Raw genomic sequence first — 21,011 nt, 5'->3', positions numbered from 1 at the left:
ACCCCGTGTGGGGCAAGTCAGTGGGCATCAGTAGTATTTGCTCACTTTGTGTCTCTGTGTCACGTGTGTGTAATTCTCACAGTATTTCAGGCTTTCTTCTTATTATTATATTTGGTATGGTGATATGTGATCATAGTATTGGATGTTACTACTGTGATTGTTTGGGGGAACATGAACCATGCCATGTTCACGTGCCCCACTGTGAGATGATGAACTTAGTCGACAAATGTTGTATGTGCTCTGACTGCACCAGAACTGGCTATTCCCCCCTTGCTCTCCCTCTCCTTGGGCCTCCCGATTCCCTGAGACACAACAGTGTTGATTAATAACCCTCCAATGGCCTCTAAGTGTTCAAGTGAGGAATTCACACATCTCTCACTTTCAATCAAAAGCTAGAAGTGGGGGCACCTGGGTGGCTCAGTCGTTAAGCATCTGCCTTCGGCTCAGGTCATGATCCCAGGGTCCTGAGATCGAGACCCGCATGGGCTCCCTGCTCAGTGGGAAGCCTGCTTCTCCCTTTCCCACTCCCCCTGCTTGTGTTCCCTCTCTCGCTGTCAAATAAATAAAGAAAATCTTTAAAAACAAACAAACAGGGCGCCTGGGTGGCTCAGTCGTTAAGCGTCTGCCTTTGGCTCAGGTCATGATCCTGGGGTCCTGGGATCGAGTCCCACATTGGGCTCCCTGCTCGGCAGGAAGCCTGCTTCTCCCTCTCCCACTCCCCCTGCTTGTGTTCCTGCTCTAGCTATCTCTCTCTCTGTCAAATAAATAAATAAAATCTTTAAAACAAACAAACAAAAGCTAGAAGTGATTAAGCTCAGTGGGGAAGGCAGGTCGAAAGCCAAGAGAGGCCGAAAGCTAGGCCTCTTGTGCCAAACAGTCAGCCAGGTTGGGAATGTAGAGGAAACGTTCTCGAAGGAAATGAAAAGTGCTACTCCAGTGAGCACACAAACGATAAGAAAGTGAAACAGCTTTACTACTTACATGGACAAAGTTTTAGTCATCTGTATAGAAGATCAAACCAGCCACAACATTCCCTTAAGCCAAACCTAATCCAGAGCAGGGCCCTGACTTTCTTCAGTTCTGTGAGGGCTGAGGGAGGTGAGGAAGCTGCAGAAGGAAAGTCTGAAGCTCGCAGAGGCTGGTTTATGTGCTTTAAGGGAAAGAAGTCTTTTCTACAAAAGTGCCAGTGCTGATGGAGAAGCTATAATAAGTTCTCCGGAAGATCTCGCTAGGGCAGTGAATGAGGGTGGCTGTGCTAAACAACGGATTTTCAGTGTAGACAGAACTCCCTTTTTCTGGAAGAAGATGCCATCTTGGTCTTCAGTGGCCGGAAAGAAGTCAGTGCCTGGCTTTATAGCTTCAAAGGGCAGGCTAACTCCCTTGTTATGGGCTAACGCAGCCAGCTGGTGACTTTAAGTTGAAGCCAATGCTCACTCACCATTCCAAAAGTCCTAGGGCCCTTAAGAATTATGCTAAATCTACTCTGTGCTCTGTAAATGGAACAAAATAGCCTGGATGACAGCACATCTCTTTACAACACGGTTTACTGAATATTGTAAGCCTACTGTTGAGACCTACTGCTCAGAAAAGAAGATTGCTTTCAAAACCCTACTGCTCATTGACGATGTACCTGCCACCCAAGAGCTGTGATGGAGATGGACGAGATTAATGTTGTGCTCACACCTGCTCACACAGCATGCATTCTGCAGCCCATGGAACAAGGAGTATTTAAGTAGTGCGTTTTGTAAGGCTATAGCCACCAAAGAAAGTGATTCCTCTGATGGATCTGGGGAAGTAAACTGAAAACCTTCTGGAAAGGATCTGCCAATGTATATGCCACTGAGAACATGTGGGATTGATGGGAAGAGGTCAAGTGTCAACATGAGCAGAAGTTTGGAAGACACTGATACAACCCTCTTGGATGACTTTGGGGGGTTTGAGACTTCAGCGGAGGAAGTCACTGCAGACGTGGTGGAAATAGAAGAACCAGAATCAGAAGTGGGGCCTCAGGATGGGACTGAATCACTGCGATCTCATGATAAAACTTGATCTGTTGAGGAGTAGCTTCTTACAGATGAACAAAGAACATAGTTTTTTGAGATGGAATGTTCTTCTGGTGAAGACCCTGTGAAGGTTGTTGAAAGGGCAACAAAGGATTTAGAATATGACATAACCTGAGTTGATTAAGCAGTGGCAGGGTTTGAGAGGATGGACTCCAGTTTTGGAAGTAGTTCTGTGGGTACAGTGCTATCAGACAGCATCACATGGAACAAATCGTTCATGAAAGGAAGAGTCCATCGATGTGGCGAACTCTATTGCTGTCGTACTGTAAGAGCTTGCCACGGCCACCCCCGCCTTCAGCAGCCACTGCCCTGACGGGTCTGCAGCCGTCCCCATCGGGCAAGACCCTCCTCCAGCAAAAAGACTACAGTTTGCTGAAAGCTCGCAAGATGGTTAGCATTTTCAAGCAATAAAGTGTCTTCTCATTAGCGTATGTACATTGTTTTTTAGACAATGCTGCTGCATACTTAATGGACTACAGGGTAGTGTAAACATCACTGCTGTATGCGCTGGGAACCCCGAAAGTTCATCTGACTCACTTTATTGTGATACCCGCATGATTGTGGTAGTGTAGAACTGAGCCCGCGGGATCTCGGAGGCAGGCCTGTCAGGTCTTTTCCCGCTCAGCACTGGTGCCGAGAACCGCCTGTGATGGTTCTCCCGCCATCATGCCTCGGTGTCATGGTGCTGCGCTGGGTGGGCGGACCATCGTGCACTTAGCTAGGACCCTACAGATGAGCATGTAGTTCCCAGTGGTTTGCTCTTACAAATACCTGCAGTGAATAACCTTGTACATTTATTTTCTGTCTGGGGAGGTGTGAGGGTTTTTAGTATCGTTAGTAACCCATGATTTCCACATATCTGATGGGTTTCAGCTCATTGTAGACGTTTACTTTAATGAGCAGTTTTAAAGATTAGAAACATATAGAAAATATAATTAAGATGAACATTTCAGACTACTGGCTACACCCAAACTTGAAGATCAGCAAACGCAGTTCTCCAGTTGGTCATCATGTGTGGTGCTGTTTGCTGGCCGAGTCTGAGCGTGCGCGTCAGAAGGAACAACCGTCCTAGGAGAGTGCTGTGCCCCAGACGCTCACCCCAGCCTGGTTTCTCCTCAGTGGACACGGAGCGGACACTCCCTCCCCAGGTGGGAGCGCCTCGTGCTCCATGACCTGCCTACCCAAGTCGTGTTCGTTCTGCTGAGGACCTAGGAGGGGCGCTACATTTCCCACCAGGCCTCCCCTACTGCCCTCACCTGTGGTGATGTCGATAGGACTCTTCTGGAAACGCACCTGGGAATTCCTGAGACGTCACGAAGCAGGGCCCAGCTTTGCATTAAAAAACCATGTCCAGCCCTCAGTCCCTACTGCACACACTTATGTGTGTTTATAAATACTTTTGACTTAAGAGCAATGTGGGGTATATATTGGATGGTAAAAAGATATTTATTTTGTAGATTCAAATAATTTCTCTACAGTAGGTAGAAAAGATTTAGTAAATTTCAAATGTAATGTTACCATTAAATGTTTTTGTTGAACTCTAAATAATGAAAATAGACTTGTATTCCTGCTTGGTGTTCTCTTGTTTTCAAACAGGTCTAACTTACAGACAAGATAGAGACTAATATAATGAACACCATAGACCCAGTTTAGCGTTATTTTTTCAGGTAACCTCTATGCCCAACGTGGGGCTGGAACTCATGACCCCGAGATCAAGAGTCAGACTGAGACAGCCAGGCGCCCTCACCGTTTAGCTTTGTTAAGTCCGAACACTGTCAGCTTTGTTCCAGATCTTTGTAAAAATGAATCACTCATTACAGATAGAAAGAAACGAGGCCCTTTTCTCTCCTCCCTGGTCCTGTCCCTCCGGTCTCACACTCCCTTCGTGCCGCTTGAACTTCAAGGACTCAGAGACTCTAAAGCCCGTCACCAGGGATGTGTATTAGCGGCCTGGCGCGTTCCTGCCCCCACCGGTGTGGCCAGTGTGGACGTGTCTTTCTAAAGCAGGCCAGTAGGAGTCAGCAGGAAGGGATCTCAGTGAGGCTGTGGCATCTTTGGAAGTGTCCATTTTGGGGGCACCCGGCTGGCTCTGTTGGTAGATCCCGCGACTCTGGGCCTCGGAGTCATGAGTTCAAGCCCCACGTTGGGCATAGAGGTTACTTAATAAAAAAAAAATTAAAAATTAAAAGAAATGTCTGTTTTTAGCCACGTTTAGAGAATTCACAGTGTCTGTACCCTGAGCTCTGTGCGCAGGGGCAGGTGATGGCCTTGGGAGCTCCGCGTCTGCCCGGGGCGCCCACAGGCCCACGTTCTCACCGTGCTGACAGTTACGTTCTTGCTGTTGTCCCAGGCGGAGGCCCCGGCCTGGCCCTAGTAGGCAGGTGCTCTGGGGACAGTGACACAGACTTTGAGTGTCTGGCCAGCCCCATGGTCCCCAGCAGCCCTGCTAGTTGTAGGCTGCAGTTTTGTGGGACCTGAGGTTTTTCAGGAACGCAAGTGTTAGAGCAGAGATGTGATGCTTTGAATTCAGTTACCTTGTTATTCATATGTGATGCTAAATAGTTCTATTTTCAAAAGCCATAGTAAAAATTCTCTTGATTTTATGTGCTCTTTTGTTAAAGTTGGAAAACCACTAAACTCTACCTATGAAAAGAAAAGGTAATTTTGTATTTTTTTTTAGATTTTACTTATTTGGCAGAGAGAGACAGCGAGAGAGGGAACACAAGCAGGGGGAGCGAGACAGGGAGAAGCAGGCTTCCCGTGGAGCAGGGAGCCCGATGTGGGACTCGATCCCAGGACCCCGGGATCATGACCTGAGCCGAAGGCAGACGCTTAACGACTGAGCCACCCAGACGCCCCAATTTTGTATGTTTTTAAAAGCATCTATTATATCCAGAACAAAGAGAATTAAATCTCTGTACCAGGAGATAAAGCTATGAATTAGAGATTCGTGAAATTAAAACAATTTGAGTTTCTGTGTGCATCAATTAGATTACCATGCATATTGATTTGAAGTTGCGATCCATTTGCTGGTTGCATAAAGGCTGGGAGGATTAACTGTAAATGTGCTATTTGAACTAACCCATGTCTCTACGCTGCCCTGCAGTCTGGTGTTTGGAAGCCAGCTGGACATCCACTCGGGCGGGGTCGATCTGGCCTTTCCGCATCACGAGAATGAAATCGCCCAGTGTGAGGCTTTCCATCAGTGCAGGCAGTGGGGAAATTATTTTCTGCATTCTGGTAAGTCATGACTTCGTGTTAATTTGTTCTATTTCGGTTCTTTCGATTTTCTTTATTGGTGAAACCGCTCCATTTGCAAACGCATGGCTCCAGGAGGTGAAGAAACAGAGTTGGCTCTCCCAGCGTTTGAGTCTGAAGCAGCTGGATGTGAGCCTCTCCGGATCGGAGTTACGAGTGTGCCTTTTTGGAAGAAGTGCGGACTGAGTGGAATGTGGGAACATTCTCGGTGCGGGGGTGGCAGCAAAAGTGTGCCGTGTGGCGGGCGGTGGGCTGCCTGACGTTACTTCCCTCAGGTTCCCAGGACCGTAAGCCCTGAGGCTGCTTGGCCCAGAGCGCGCCCACTGCCGCGTTTCCCGCACCCCAAGCCCTCCTGGGAGGCGCCCCCACGGTGACCGCCATCTCTGAATCAGACCTCGGTTCCCTGCGATGCAAGGCCCACGACTGCGCTGCCCACGGGAGTCTGGGAAGAAACGAAGCAGAAGCGGAGTGGGCCCAGTGGCTGCTTCTGGCATCGTATTTCCCGGGGGGAACCCAACAGTGGCCGAAACCCTGTATTTCTGCCAACAACGCGGCTTGCTGGCAGATTCCTGAAATAGGGCGAAAGCCTGATGGTCCCGGTTCCACCCGGGGCCAGCAGGGTGGGCGCTGCGCAGGGGCTCCAGAGCTGACCCCTGGGGCCCGGCACATGCCACTGTCTCCCTCTGGCATGGGACTGGAGGGGAAGGCACCTGCGGCATAAATGCGCACAGAGCCCGTCGGGCAGAGACCGTCCAACGACCGAGGCACCACGCCCCGTCCCGTCTCACATGCGGGGACACGGCACCCGGATGAGCCGTCGGGCACACCTGCCGTGGCCGTGCTCCCGTGGCACTGTGTTCTCCTTCATCTCCTTCATCCCACGGCCGCCCGCGGCTGGGGGAACAGCTGTGTCTCCTTCCTGATGTAAAGGATGCAAGAGAAGTTGTCAGATGGGTTTCATTTTCCAACGACTGTCAACTTAAAAAATGTTTAATTGTGTTTGGTGTGGACATGTTACATCGAAGTGCGCGTTGAAGGTTATATTTCTGTTTGGAAGCCACATTTTCACCAGTTCTCAGAAAGCTCGTCCGTGGAGCCCCGTTGTGCTCGATGTCCTACCGTGTCAGGAGAGGGGGCCCCGGAAGTAAACCATGTGAACGTACAGCCCAGGGGAGCCCCGCTGGGACTGAGAAGCCCCGGACTTGGGTCCTCCTGTCTTCCGTACGTGGGGGTGAAGGAGTGCCAGGCTCTCGAGAAGCCCGCAGAAACGGACTGCAGCGGGAAATCGAATCAGTCCTTCTCAAAGACGTGCAGTTCGGAACGTCCAAAATCCAGTGGATATTGCTGGGTGCCTGGTTTGCAGAAGCAGAGTTCTGGCCTCTGCTGGGCTGACGAGGCCTCAGGCTGGTGTTTCCAGGGCGCAGGACGGGGGGCAGGGTGGCACGGGGTGCCGGGGGGGCAGGGCGGACCCCACGCCCTCCAGCAGGTGTGGTTGTGGCTTCCCTCCTGGGGGTCACTGTCCTATAGCAACGCGGACGTGGGTGTTTGCCTCCTGCAGAGCGAGCGCGGCGTGTGAAGCTGACCCGCAGCCCCAGCTGCTCCCCCCTCTTCCACCCAGTTCAGAACAAACTACTGTTTTTGTTTCAGGGCATTTGCACGTGAAAGGCGAAGAAGAAAAAATGTCCAAATCGCTGAAAAACTACATTACCATTAAGGTAACGGGGCACCGCTGACCTGTCCGGAGGGCTGCTGTGTGGGGCGACCCCAGTCTCTGATCGCCAGTGCTCCCGGCCCTGACAGGCTTCTCCTCCCGCCACGTTTAACTTACTGTTTCTCGTGGTAAAAGCGCAGCGGTATCCGGCATTCTGGTTCTCGGCCGAGTCCCCTGCCCCCCGTGGGCCGGCTTCCCCACGGACGTCTGCCTGTCCCCTCCTGCGTCCGGACGCTCACACCACCTTCTTCCCTGGCCTTGGCCCACACGGCTACCCTGAGTCCCGTTTACTCCTTTTCCTGTCCCAGCGCCCACCTGCCGGCCTGTGGCTTCACGACTTCGCTGTGCTGTGGGGGCGGGGGCGGCGTGTGAGTGTCCACATGAGCGGAAAACACGTGAACTCACGGGGGCGCTTCCAACACTTCGCTCATCTTTGGGCCCATAAAGCCAAATGTAGTTTTAATTGCAAATGTTAAAATGCAAGGCCAGTTACCAGACCCTCATCCCCTAACACGCGAGCACTCGAGCTGTTCCCACCAGATTTACATACAGTCGCCCCCTGTGCGCGGTCTCGCAGACGTGGTCTCACGGTCACGGTCTCACGGACGCGGTCCGGGGGCCGTGACCAGCAGCCTCGTGCTGCGTCCCAAGCCTGTGTCCGTCCCCTCAGCTCCCCTCGTCATGGGGGCATTCGAAATCTCTCCTTATCACAAGAGAGGCTATAGCACCGGACAGGAAGGTATGTTGAGGGAGAGGGAGACCACATCCCGGTAACTTTCATCACAGCATCACGGTTGTATGTGTCCTATTGTTGTCGTTAATCCCTGTGCCTGCAGTATAATGAAATGTTCTCACAGGCATGTTTGTCCAGGAAACCCAGAGGCTTTGGTCCTGTCACATATTCAGGCATCCACAGGGGCTGCGGAGCGTATCCCCTGCGGATGGGGGCGCTGGAAGCCAAAAGGGGAGTGCTCCTCATAAAATAGTCTTTACATGCTTTTCTTAACTGGAAGTGTTCAGTGTTCTACACATTTTCCTACAGAAGAGTTAAACTTATATACTTGCCACAGATTCAAGAGTTGTTACTTTGCTACCTTTACTGCTTCTGGGGTACTGATGGGAGCGGTGGGCACATAGGCGTGCACGGTGTGTACTTTATCACCACGGTTGCTGAGCCATCAGACATCATGACACTGCCCCATTCTGCGTGCTACTCCCCAAAACAAGGACGTTTTCCTGTGTAACCCAGATGCCAAAAATGTCAGCACTAATTCCTTAACATCACTGACTCCTCAGTGTTCGGATTTTTCCATGTGTCCCAATGTCTTTTATAGCCTTGGTTTTTTTCAAACCAGGATCCAGTGAAGGTTCCTGTGTTGCATTTCTATGCTGTGTCTTCTTGGGCCTTTCAGAAGGTATTTTTCATTGTGGTGAAACACAGAACATAAAAGTCACCGTCGTAACTATTGTTACGTGCACGGTGCTCACGTCATTGTGCAAGAGAGCTCCAGAACTTCCTTATCTGGCCAAACTGGACCTTTCCCCTGTTGAGCAAGTCCCCGCCGCCCCCTCCCCAGCCCCTGGCGTCCGCCAGGCTGCTCCCTGGTCTCGTGACGGACGGTGAGCACTCTGGGAAGCGCATGGAAGTGCAGACACGCGGCATTTGCCCTTTGTGACTGGCCTGTTCCACCCAGCGTGATGCCCTCCAGGTCCATCTGTACCGCAGCAGATGGGGGGAGACAGGAGCTCCTCTGTGACTGGGTGTTTCTGGCTTCAGATCCACAATAGTCTCTCTCCTTTTATTTTCTGTGCGGTGTTGAATTTTTGAAGACATGAGGCCAGTTTTGTTGAACATCATGCATTTTGTATTTGTTTCTCTGTGGTGTCATGTAACTCATTCTTCTGTCTCCCGTTCTTCCCGTAGCTGGAAGTGAGGCCTCGAGGCTTGACTCAGGTCGGGGTAAATCTGGCGGGAACACTTCCTCCGCGGTGCTGTGGGCCCCACACGGCAGCCCTCTGGGGGCCACAGCACTAGGCCGTCCTGCTGTTAGTGATGGGTCTGACCGCTGGGGTCCGTGACGGCCACCACATCTCTCTGATGTAGAGATTCTTATCTCCTTCCCGTGCGCCTGGACAGCCAGCGAGGTTATCTGCCGCCGGGCATCCCGTACCCTGACAGCTGCCGCCTGTGGTGTTCACGTCCGCTGGGGGCTTCGCCCCGTCCTGCACGTCAGTAGTCCTGGTGAAGCACACTGTCTTGTGCTGTTGCCCGGCTGGCCCTCCTCTTCAAAGACGGGGGTTCTCTGTTGTTCTCTTTTCAATATTGCTAGGAGTTCAGCTTTTGTACTTTGTGTATTATCAATTCAGTCTTCATCCTTTTTATGCCGAAATTATCCCAGATTTGACCCTGGGGGAAGGCAGGGAGGAGGCTCCCTTGACTGGTTCCTGCGTCCCAGGGAAATGCCCCGTGTGCATCCTTGCTTTCCGCCCTGTTTCCCTTTGCCTCTGGCCCCAAAGCTGCCACTTCTCCAAGGAGCTTTGCTGCCTTTGCGAGGACATGGAATTTTGAGCCAAGGTCTGGGAATTTGGTGTGTTTGCTGCTGCTGGAGTGACATTGCTTCCAGGCCCCTTCAGGGGACAGAGCTGGAGGACGAGATGGACCCCCACGCGCGAAGTCGTCAGCTGCTGGAGTTCACTGTGAGCTATCCAGTCTTACACGGCGGGACTGGCTTGTTTTAGCTCTTTTCCTCTTTTACAAAAAATCTTGTTTCCTTACAACAGCATATCAGCTTTGTGCTTTATCTTAAAATCGACATGTTGTAAAATTTAATACCAATATTCCTATTAACAGTAGAGTAATTGTATTGAGTAAAGTTAAGGTTTTCTAGCAATTCTGGTTTTAATAACAGCTTTATTGAGACATAATTCACATATGGAGGCTTCACCCTGTACAGTGTATTATTCAGTGGTTTTTAGCATCTTCACAGAGTTGGGCACCTGTCCCAGCCACCTACTTGACACGCTCCCCGAGCCACACGGAAACCACGCGCCCGTGAAGCGCTCACTCCCCTCCCCCCTCAGCCCCCAGCGTCCCCTGGTCTTTCTGTCTCCGTGGACTTGCCGGTGCTGGGCTTGCGTTTCCTGTCGCTCTCAGCCTCTGGCACGGGGGTCACGCGGCTGGGCACACGCCCGCACAGAGTGTAATTTGCTGGGTGGCGTCCCCCTTAGCTGCACAGCAGGCTCGTTTGTCAAATTTGTTTCCAGTTGGAGGGCATCTCTTTCCCCTTTCCCTCTATTTTCTGAGAGCATGAAGTGTTGTCCGAGTTCAGCGGGGAGCACTGAGCCGAGGGCCCAGGACGCCATCCCCAGTGCGCCTCTGCCGTGTGGCTTGTCCCCAGGTCACCCTCCCAGCGTTCGCTGTGACAGAAGGAAGCCGTCTGTGTAGGAGTCCTGATTTTCTCCTCCTCATGCGGTGCACCGTGTGTCCTGGAGTGCACCTTGCTTTTCCCCCTTCACAACAAGTGGTTTTAGAAGGAGTGGGCTTCCCCCAGGAAGTGTGCAGACTGCAGACAAGGCCGGGGAGCCGCGGGGCATGAGGAGCCCTCCTCCTCCCCGGCCACGCTCCCCGGCTGCCCGTGTTCTCTCCCAGAGCAACTGTCACCAGCTTCTTGGCACAGTGCACGTGTGTAAATACATTTCTCGGTTTTTTCTTTCCACCCAAGTGGTCGAACTGTTTTGCACTTGCTTTATTCACTTAATGAATCTTTTGGGTCAGTTTCTTCCATATGGAGTTAATTCTTCAGAATGGCTGGGTTGTCCGTTGCATCTTAATTAATTTAAACAGTGTCCTGTTGATGGTCATTTAAATTGTGTCAAACTGTCTACTAGAGGGTGTGCATCTTAAACGTTCATAGATGTTACAGCGCCTGCATTGCTTTTCACGAGCACTTGGGGGCCCATGGGGTGCTGCGGTACCATGATTAGTGTAGCATGAAGGCCGTCAGAGGATGTGTGCATGCAGAGTGTTCTGGATAAAGCCTCTGGTAGCATAGCAGGTGTGCTCGACGTTCCCGCCGGCAGGGAATGAAAGTGTCCATTTCCCTTATCCACATGAACTCCGTACAGTCTTAATCTGGTTAACGTTTTCCCTGTTAACTTGGTGAAAATTGACAGCTAGATTTTAAATTTCCATTTCTCTGTTTATTATGGTGCATTTGAGCGTGTGTACTTATTGTCTCTTGTTACTTTGTATTTTGGCCAGTCTGCAACTTGGCCTTGCGGGCAGTCCCTGGGGATGCTCAGCCATGTCCGTCATGGAAAAAACACATGTCGGTTTCCCAGTTTCTAGCAGGAGGTTTTCCTGCCAGTCCTCATTATTTGGGAGACCATGGACAGGCTTTTAGAACGGTCTGCAGGAAAACTTGATTCTTTCTGCTTGACAGACTGGAGTCCGCGTGGGGAAAGCTCAACCATTACAGTTCAGGTAACAGCTCAAAACGGGCCTTTTCTAACCTCTAGGTTGTGATTTGGGACCCGTTATCTTACTGTCAAAGTCTTAGTTTTTCCTTCTGAACATGACCTAGCAGCGCCCACTCTGAGGGCCCCCGAGCACGTGAAGTGAGGCAAAGGGCCGAGTCTGTGGTCAGTCCGCCTGCCCCGGGCGCTGGGGGAAGGGCAGTGTGCGTTAGCGGGGGTTGCACCCAGCTTCCTGCTGGCCTGCGCCCCCGTAGCTCACTGTCTGAGTGTTCGCCGCCCCCTGGCCTCCCAGCACACAGGCCAGGTGACATTTCACCTGTCCGGGAGCTGTGGTCATGCTGTGTGTGGAGGCTGAGCAGTGGGAGGAATAGGGTAAAGCGTGACCTCCACAAAGACCAGCAACAGGGAGGGCGACCCAGGTATTCAGGGCAATGAGGTTCGGGAAGGTACAGCGCTTCCCCCCTCCCTTATCTTTCCCAGCTTCACTGAGGTATGATTGACAGGTGCAACTGTGTGTATTTAGAGTGTACAACATGATGATTTGATACGCGTGCATGTGGTGAACTGTTTGCACATAGGTTAGTTAACACATGAGAACACTTAAGATTTCCTGCGTGCAAGTTTCAAGTACCCGACACAGTGTTACTAATTACGGCCACTGTGCTGTCCGTTAGAGGCCCAGAGCTGCTTCATCATACAGCTCAGAATCTGTACCCTTTGACCAGCATCTCCCCGTCTCCCCCAGCCCGAGCCCCCGGCAAGCACCATTCTACTCTGTTTCTGTGAGCGCGACTTTTTTTTTTCTTCCACACATGGGTGGATCCTACAGTATTTGTCTTTCTCTTTTTATTTACTTAACATAATGTCTTCCAGGTTCATCCATTTGTCACAAATGGCAGATTTTTTTTTTGACGACTGAATAATACTTCATTGTACGTACATGTGTCTGTATCACATTTGTCTAATCCATTCGTCCATTCACAGACACTTAGGTTGCTTCCGTATCTTGGCTGTTGTGAACAGTGATGCAGTAAACATGGGGGTGCAGATACCTCTTCGAGATACGGATTTTGTTTCCTTCAGGTAATTATCCAGAAATGGAACTCCTGGGTCGTAGGGAAGCTCTATTTTTTTTTTTTTTTAAGATTTTATTTATTTGACAGAGAGACAGTGAGAGAAGGAACACAGCAGGGGGAATGGGAGAGGGACAAGCAGGCTTCCCGCGGAGCAGGGAGCCCTATGTAGGGCTCGATACCAGGACCCCGGAATCATGACCTGAGCCGAAGGCAGACGCTTAACGACTGAACCACCCAGGCGCCCCGGGAAGCTCTATTTTTAACTTTCTTTTTTTTTTTTTTTAAAGATTTTATTTATTTATTTGAGAGAGAGAGAATGAGAGACAGCACATGAGAGGGGGGAGGGTCAGAGGGAGAAGCAGACTCCATGCCAAGCAGGGAGCCCGATGCGGGACTCGATCCAGGGACTCCAGGATCATGACCTGAGCCGAAGGCAGTCGCTTAACCAACTGAGCCACCCAGGCGCCCTCTATTTTTAACTTTCTGAGGACCCTCCATACTGTTTTCCAAAGTGGCCACGCCGGTTTGCATTCCCACCAGCCGTGCACGAGGGTTCCCTTTTCTCCGCATCCTCACCAACACCTGTTGTTTCTTCTGTTTTTGATTCTAGCCATTCTGACAGGTGTGAGGTGGTATCTCATCATGGTTTTGATTTGAATTTCCCTGATGATGAGTGATGGTGGGCATCAGTATGTCTTCCCTGGAGAAATGTCTGTTCATGTCTTCTGCCCATTTTTGAATCAGGCTGTCTTGTGCTGTTGAGCTGTAGGAGTTCTTTATGTATTCTGGGTACTCACCTCTTATCAGATACATAGTCTGCGAATGCTTTCTCTGGGTCCGTAGCCCACCTTTCCGTTTTGTTGGATGTCACCCTGTGTACACCCAGAACCAGCGGCCAGCAGTCAAGATAAACCCAGTGCTCAGCAAGTGGTAACAGGACAGTAGTTGGATGTGGTTGTCCTTTCATTCTGTTATTATCAGCAGTTGGCTCCCAGGGACCAAATGCTGTAGAAACACTAGATCACAGATTTCTCCTTGTGGTACTGTAACTCCTTCACGGGAGCCCCCCACGGTGGTGAGAAGAAACATCTTGTCCTGTTGCTGGGCTGTGGAGAACTAGTCTTAGATTTCTGAATACACATTGAGGTTAATCTGAATGAGTACATATTCTGACTGGGAGGAAAAACCCTTTAAAATAAAACCCTAGGGGCGCCTGGGTGGCTCAGTCGTTAAGCATCTGCCTTCGGCTCAGGTCATGATCACAGGGTCCTGGGGTCGAGCCCCGCATCGGGCTCCCTGCTCGGCCAGGAGCCTGCTTCTCCTTCTCCCACTCCCCCTGCTTGTGTTCCCTCTCTCGTGGTGTCTCTGTCAAATAAATAAAATCTTTAAAAAAATAAATAAAAAATTAAAAAATAAAACCCTAAAATCCTTTTAGGATTTTAAATGGAGTTTAAATGGAGTGAAATAGGGTTTAGGAGTGAAATAGAGAACGTAGCCACCCAGAAAATATGAAATACTAAAATGGAAGAGAGATTCTCTTTTTTAGAAAGATCAGAGTGCTTCAGTGGACAGAAAACAGCCATACCACTTTAAATTTTTTAACCGAATGCACAAATACGAGCAGAAAGGCAAAAGAGAAGGAAAAGGTTTCCAGTTCAAAGAAAGCACAGGTTTGGAGAACGTGGCGCGGTATCTGTTTCTCTGGCGGATGAGCGGTCTACAGCCGACCTGTGAGAGGCACCGCTCAGCCTTGCTGGAAACAGCTCCCCACTGACTCCGGACTCCTACACACCAAACATCTGGCAAAAACTTATGAAAAAAGCAACACGAGCAAAACAGCAATTGAAAAAACCAAACAGCACAGGAAAGGAGGGGTGGCGGTTGGGGACTGGTCCCCTGATACGTGCTTGCAGGAAAGCAACTTGTAACAAGCTATAAAGCAGCTGAGTCTGCGCTTCCCCGAAGGAATTCTAAAGAAACTATTCGGACGTACGGGAAAAAGGCAAAGAGGGTGGCCGGAAGGCCCTGTGCATGCTGGTGAGCGGCCGTCCACGTGCCCCTGCGTTCCAGGCGTAAACCCAGACCAGCACTCAGGTCCAGTGGAGCAGAGCCACACCCGGAAGTCGTGGCCCCCAGGTCCTGCTGCATGGCGTGGCCCAGGCACAGGAAGCCTGTGCACGTAACTGCTCAGAGAAGCACCATTTGTGGGCCTGAGAACTGGGAGGACCTCAGAAGTACCACAGTGGGGAAGTGAACTAGCAAGTAAGACGCAAGGAGGACTAAGCACAGACAGCAGCACAGAGCTGGGAGCTGGGATGGAGCCCCCGGCGCTGCGGGGACAGGTTTTCCATTCTCTGAGCCTCGTCTCTGACACCGGGGTAGAGGACATGCTGTTCGAACATGTTAGACCCTAGCCGTCTGTGAGCGATGAGGTCTGCTACAGCGTTCGTGTTCTGTCTGCTTATACTGTTTGTGGTGTAGTAACTACACTGCATTTAAAGTGGTGTGTCTGCTCGTCCTTCCCCAGGAAGGCTGTCAGCGCACCTGCTCCCTGGGGGGCCACCTGCCGGCCCTGGTGCGGGGTCCGGGCCACGGTGTCCTCCAGCTGTCACCCACTGGGTCACTGTTGCTGAGGGAGGCCAGAAGTAACTGCTAGACACGGAGCGGGTTCACAGGAGAAGGGCTGAGAACGTCCTTTTGCTCACAGAGAATCCACGACAAAGGGACAGGATGGTTTTGGGTTTTGACCTTAACTCCACGTTGTCAGATGGTCCTGCTGGAGCCGGCTTGTCCTTGGTGCCACCGTGGGCCGTGTCCGAGCACGTCCCTGGCAGGCCGAGCAGTGCCCCGCGGAGGCTGGCTGTCCTCCCTTCCCCCTCACCCCCGTAAGGTCACTGAGCGCTTCTTGCCGCAGCCACCACATGGAAATTTGTTGAGTTTCATGCTGTTTGAACAACTTCTGCCAGGTTTCCCCAGTTATTCCTCCTCATAGAGAAGGGATACGCTTCTTTGCATAGACGTTCGGGAAGTCATCCGTTCAAGGACAGGTTCTCACTGATGTTTAATCAGAGGTGGTGGTGTGTTCTTCAAGAAACCTGAGCTTGGGCCCTGCTTCATCTTAGCGCTGACACAGGCCCAGGAGCTGGGCACCCCCCCCCCCCGCACCCTTCCCTCGCTTGGCCACCGCGTTGTGGGAAGGGGCTCCCGAGGACAACAGCGCAGACTCCCTGCATCAGCACAGAGCCAGGTTTGCCCCCAGCCGGCCTTTCCCACAGACACTGACTGAACAGGGAAGACCCTGTGGGAACGTGGGGTGGGGGTGTGCTAATAGTCTGGAAACAAAACAAAGCTTTTCGTAAAAATTCCTGATGGCTTGATATGCCAGATCAGCTCACGCAGTTGTCGTACGTACTCTGATTTCCCATTTCTCCCTGGTCTCTCCCTGTTAGGACTTTCTGAAGATGTTTTCCCCTGATGTCTTCCGGCTCTTCTGCATGCGGAGCAGCTACAGGTCAGGTGAGCGAGACGTGAGGCCCGTGCGCACTCAGGCGGCTCAGGGAAGAGTCCTCTGACAGCGCTTGGGGAATGGCTGAACACGGGCTAATGCCTGAAAGGAAGCCGGAGGATGCACTATTAGGAAGCATAATCCCAGCTCCCAGCCAGAAGGTTCCAGAAGCTTGTCTCTTGGAGGCCATGGGTTTTCCAGTCGGCCCCCAGCTCTCCTCTGTGTGGGTCTGGACGCGGGGCCCGGGTGGAGGGCATGTTCTCAACATGCTGTAAAGCACTGAGTTTGAGAGCCTGTCCTCGCTCCCTGTGCTGGAATACAGAGCCCTAAGTCCCCACCGTTGGCTGGTCTCCCAAGAGGTGGTGTAGGGCCCAGGGGTCTCTCCCGCTTCCCAGAGTCACCTGTCTCAGCAGGAGTGAACCCCTTGGCCAAAGCATATTGGGAATGGTGCTGAGGCCCGGGTCAGGATAGACCCTCATGATCCGAGTGGGGCGGGGGAGCAGGTGTCCTGCGTCCGCTGCTTGGCTTCTGGCTGAGAAGCGCCAGGCCTGCAGAGTGCCTCCCGCGTCCCCTCCACAGCCATCGACTACAGTGACGGCACCATGCTCGAGGCCAAGCACCTCCTCCTGGCGGCAGCCGCGTTTGTGGAGGACGCCCGGGCCTACATGAGGGGGCAGCTGGTATGCGGCCCCATCAGGGACGATGTGCTGTGGGAGAGGTAGGTACCCTCCCAGCATCCAGCCGAGGGTCGCGGGCGCCAGACGTGGGGCTGCCTGAGACGGGAGAGGCTTTCGGAGGCTGAGGTCCCCCGGGGCTGCTGGTGCAGGAGGTGCCTCGGGCGAGTCGGTGGTCCTGCTGGGGAGAGACGAGGATGCCGTGTGTGCAGGGTGGCTGTGAGGGGCGGGGGGTCACACCCGTGCCTGGACAGGCGCTCACTGGCGTTTGTCGGTGAGTGACGCAAGGGCTCTGGTCACCTTGCTCCACGGGTAGGAGCCCAATCCTTCCCCATGCCTGGAAATCGGGGCGTCTGCAGGAAGTGGGGTGAAGACCAGTAATGGTGGGCAGTGGGGAGCTAGTCTTGGAGACAAAGCTTCAGTGTCTGAAGCAGCAGGCGTGCAGGAGGGAGGACTGAGGGGACCGGAGTGTCCTTGCCATGGCTGGGGAAGGAAAGGAGGTGGGGAGAGCATGCTGGCGGGCGGGGGGCGGGGCTCCAGCAGCAGAGGGAAGGTCGTGGAGAGGCCGCAGCCCGGTGCGGGAAGCAAGACACACTCCGAGCCCGGTGGGGGCCATGTCCTAGGCCTGACGTGGCCCCAGGGTCCCCGGACCCCGCGCCCGGCAGGCCCGCTGCTCAGAGGCTCAGGCTGTCCGCGCGCAGGTGCAGCTCACAAGGGGGTGGGGGCGGGGCATGAGCGGCCACCCTCGCCCTCAGGGAGGCCGGGCCGTCGTCGTGGGAGCAGGTGTCCTGCCTACGTGCTCCTGGGGAGGGGGGCCACATTGTGGTGCATAATGCAGACAGCTGACCACGCCGCATGCTGTCGTGTGACCCTTACTTCTCACCGCTGCATCTGGAACCCGCTGCCGGTGCACGGGGTGTGCTAAGACCGGGGTTAGGGGCGTCCCCCGGACTCGGGGGTGCGGGACGCTGCCGCGCTGATCTTACCCCGTCAGGACTGTCAGCGGGCTGTGAGGCCGGCCTAGGAGGGCGGGGGGTGAACTCACAGTCACTTCTGTGCTGGGGGGGCCGGGCCGGTCCAGGGGCTGAGGAGCACCGTGTCTCTCCCAGGCTCCGCCATGCCAAGCAGGCCGTGAAGGCCGCCCTGGCGGACGACTTCGACACGCCCGCGGCGGTGGACGCCGTCATGGACCTCATCCACCACGGGAACAGACAGCTGACGGCGCCCGCTGAGGTGCGTCCCGGACGGGGCTGTAGGCCGGGTAGTGTGGGGGGGGCTCCCTCCTCGGGACGGCACAGCCGCCGCCCTGCCAGCTCCCTGCGGTGGCCTCCGGGCCCCCCCCACCTCCCCCGGAGCAGGGAGGTCCTGCACACGGACAGGCGGCATCCGCCCGTTTGCTCAGGGGACTCTGTGGAAGCTGAGCCTGTTGGCACGTGAAATAGGACTTGGGGGGAAGCCGTGGGTGGACCCCACTGCCCACGCAGCCCGGCCCTGCTCTGGGCCTGGTGCCAGTCCTGTTGATGGGTCTCCGTGCGTGCGCCAGTGACCTCCCAGAGACCCGCCCGCGACACCGTCGCACGGGGGGTCAGGTGTCAGCATTTGGATCTGGGGGACACCAGCACGCAGGCCCTAGCAGATCGCCGTCTCACAGATGGGCAGACAGAGGCGCAGGCTTCCATGGCGTGCCAGTGAGGGCCCCGCCAGGGCCGTCCCTGCCCGGCGACGGGAGCAGCGACCGGCTGCGTCCATGTCTTTTTCGTCGTTTCCTTGGCTCCTCACGCACCTCCTCTGGGTGATCTGTCACAGGAACCCGGCGGTCCCAGGAGTCCTGCCGTGTTTGGCTCCATCGTGTCCTACGTCGAACAGTTCTTCGAGACTGTCGGGATTTCTCTGGCGGACAGACAGGTACGCCCTGCCCTTCTCAGTCCTCGCCTGGGGGAGGGCGCCTCTGTGTAGTCCCCACTGTCTCCTCCCCTTTTATGTTCATTTTAATGGACAATTTCTTGAATTTATTTACGTGCCTAAAATACGTTCCTGAAAAAGCAAACAGGCTCAGAGCTAGTGTCTTATTATCTGACGCTGCAGGGATTCCGAGCAGAACCCGCGGCCCCGCTTGGCTGCAGACCGCGTGCTCTCCGTCTGCACACGTTCTTTTCCCTTGTCTCTTCTGAGACTCAGAGTGCAGCTGGGTGCACAGTAGGACACTTTCCGGCCGAGCCCCTCGCTGTCTCCCGTGGCGGGGTCTGGGCCATCCCCCCACTCCCCGGCCAGCCTCCCGCACGACGCCCCTCCTCTCCCCCGGGGCCCCGCTCCTCCCCAGCACCCTCCCCGCCCTGCTCCACTGTGAGGCCCCTTCTAGACACTCGGTGAGCAGGTCGTAAACATGGAAAGGTCTGGGCTCCATCATCCGTGTGCTGGGACCACTCACTCTTCCCAGATGGTGCTGTGGAGGCCGCGTGGTGCCTGGCCCTTGTCAGAAACTGCTCGCTCGCCTCCCCCTCCTCGACGGCGGACACTGGATCCCGCTTTGGGCTCATGTCTTTGTGACCATAAACACGGTCCTTTATCGTGGAAGCAGTAACCGAGGATTCTGTAGGTTTGAGAAGCCTGACCCCGAGTTGTAGGATGTGTTGTTTCTACAGACAGGCACTAGGATCCCCTCCCTGTAAGGAAGGAGAAGTCGTGTAGGTCGCAGAGGGCCTGATCCACTGAGACCTCCGGCTGGCCGTGGAGACGGTCAGTCTGTGAACAGGCAGTGAGAGCGTACGTGTGTGCGAACTACACGCGAGGCGGACGTTGCTTTCCGTGTTTGGTCAGAGAACAGATTCGGTTTCAGGAGTCAGCATGGCTTGCGCTCCCAGACTCTGCCTAGGGAGCCGGCTGATAAAGACCCCACCTGAGACGGTAGCGCGTCTGTGGGATGGGAGGAGGGCTGCCCAGCCAGGTCAGCCTCATGGAGACTGCTCCCGAGGACGCGGACAGGGGAGCCCTGGGTCTGCACCTGCCGGCGGCGTTGGGGAGCTCTGCCTGGTGACCAGGACGTGCAGGCCAGGACAGCCCTGGGGAGGACGTGCGCTGGGTCAGCTTGGCACCGAGCCCCCCCCTCCCCCGCACCCCCTCCCAGCTGGGCCCCACCGTGTGGGCAGCTACCAGGGCCCTGCTGACGGCGCCACTCTGCCTGGTGTAGTCTGTTTCAGGGGACGGCAGCCGGGCCACTCTGCACAGCGTGGTGGAACAGCTGGTCCAGTTCCGGCTGCAGGTCCGGCAGTTCGCCCTGGCCACAGGAGCGGCCACCAGGGAGGGCCGACGGCAGCAGCTGTTGGACACACAGCCCCTGCTGGAGGCGTGTGACGCTCTGCGCCGGGACCTCGTCGCCCACGGCATCAGCATCAAGGTGAGCCGCTGGGCACCGTCACCCCGACGTACTGTGCAAACCGGGCGGCGTCGCACAAACGTGGACCGGGCAGAGCCCGGACGTCCCGAGCCCCCGACCCCAGTGCCGTCAGGAGGGCCGTGTGGAGGCACCGGGCGGGCACTGAGCCCTGACTGGCCCACTTTCCCCTGGTGCTTCCTCCCCAGGACAGGAGCAGCACATCCACGTGGGAGCTGCTGGATCAGAGGACAGAAGGCCCCAGACCGGGGAGCTGACGGCCCCCAGCACCATCCTGTGCTTACAGGAAAGTTTCCCGTTGTGGCTGCTCAGTCACCATTAAAGTCAATCCAACCGATACCATGCGCCTGAGAAGTGGATTCTTCACGGGCCAACACTGGTCCTGATGCTGGCCCCTGGGGCCCGGGCTGCCGTCACGGGAGGACCGTGAGCCCTGGGCGGAGGATGTAAGTCCTACAGGGGGTCCGGGGCAGTGCCGAACTAGGGACGAGGACCCCAAACAGGGCAGCCCTCCCCCACAGAGGGGAGGCGGTCTTCCTACATTTATTTCTGTTACAAAAGTAATGTGTCCGCCACAGAAAACCACCGTGTGGTGGACACACCAGTGAGAGCAAGACCCAGGTGTGAGCACAGACTGCAGAGCAGGGGGCAGAACCGGCGCCCACACCACGCGGCCCACACCCGCTCTCCGTCCCCGGCCAGGCTGCCCTAGGTCCGGCACTGTCGGCGGGCACGCCGTGTGGGCGCAGCGGCCGAGTGCACGCTGGGCACGGTGGGGACGCTCCCCAGCCGCATCCCCTGGTCACCAACCTTCAGGACCCCAAAAGGCACTGGTGTCCCAGTCTACAGGCAAGGAA

The 21,011-nt window shown here is 54.6% G+C and overlaps 1 protein-coding gene across 1 annotated transcript in view; it reads left to right on the top strand.

The window, feature by feature from the left end:
- The window catches only part of CARS2 (cysteinyl-tRNA synthetase 2, mitochondrial), a 43,958-nt gene extending 23,467 nt beyond the window's left edge, over positions 1–20,491 (top strand). Inside the window, exons 8-15 of the mRNA XM_006732598.3 lie at positions 5,170–5,303; positions 6,969–7,036; positions 16,034–16,100; positions 16,669–16,807; positions 17,873–17,996; positions 18,570–18,668; positions 19,951–20,157; positions 20,343–20,491. Coding sequence (XP_006732661.2) covers positions 5,170–5,303; positions 6,969–7,036; positions 16,034–16,100; positions 16,669–16,807; positions 17,873–17,996; positions 18,570–18,668; positions 19,951–20,157; positions 20,343–20,411 — 907 coding nt within the window. The 3' untranslated portion in view covers positions 20,412–20,491. The remainder of the gene's footprint in view (positions 1–5,169; positions 5,304–6,968; positions 7,037–16,033; positions 16,101–16,668; positions 16,808–17,872; positions 17,997–18,569; positions 18,669–19,950; positions 20,158–20,342) is intronic.
- The last annotated feature ends 520 nt before the right edge of the window (positions 20,492–21,011 follow it).

The sequence above is a fragment of the Leptonychotes weddellii genome, chromosome 3 (genome assembly GCF_054177405.1).
Source record: "Leptonychotes weddellii isolate Sample4059 chromosome 3, ASM5417740v2, whole genome shotgun sequence".
NCBI lineage: Eukaryota > Metazoa > Chordata > Mammalia > Carnivora > Phocidae > Leptonychotes > Leptonychotes weddellii.
Note: the sequence above shows the minus strand (reverse complement) of the source record. Positions and strands in the feature narration are given on the sequence as shown.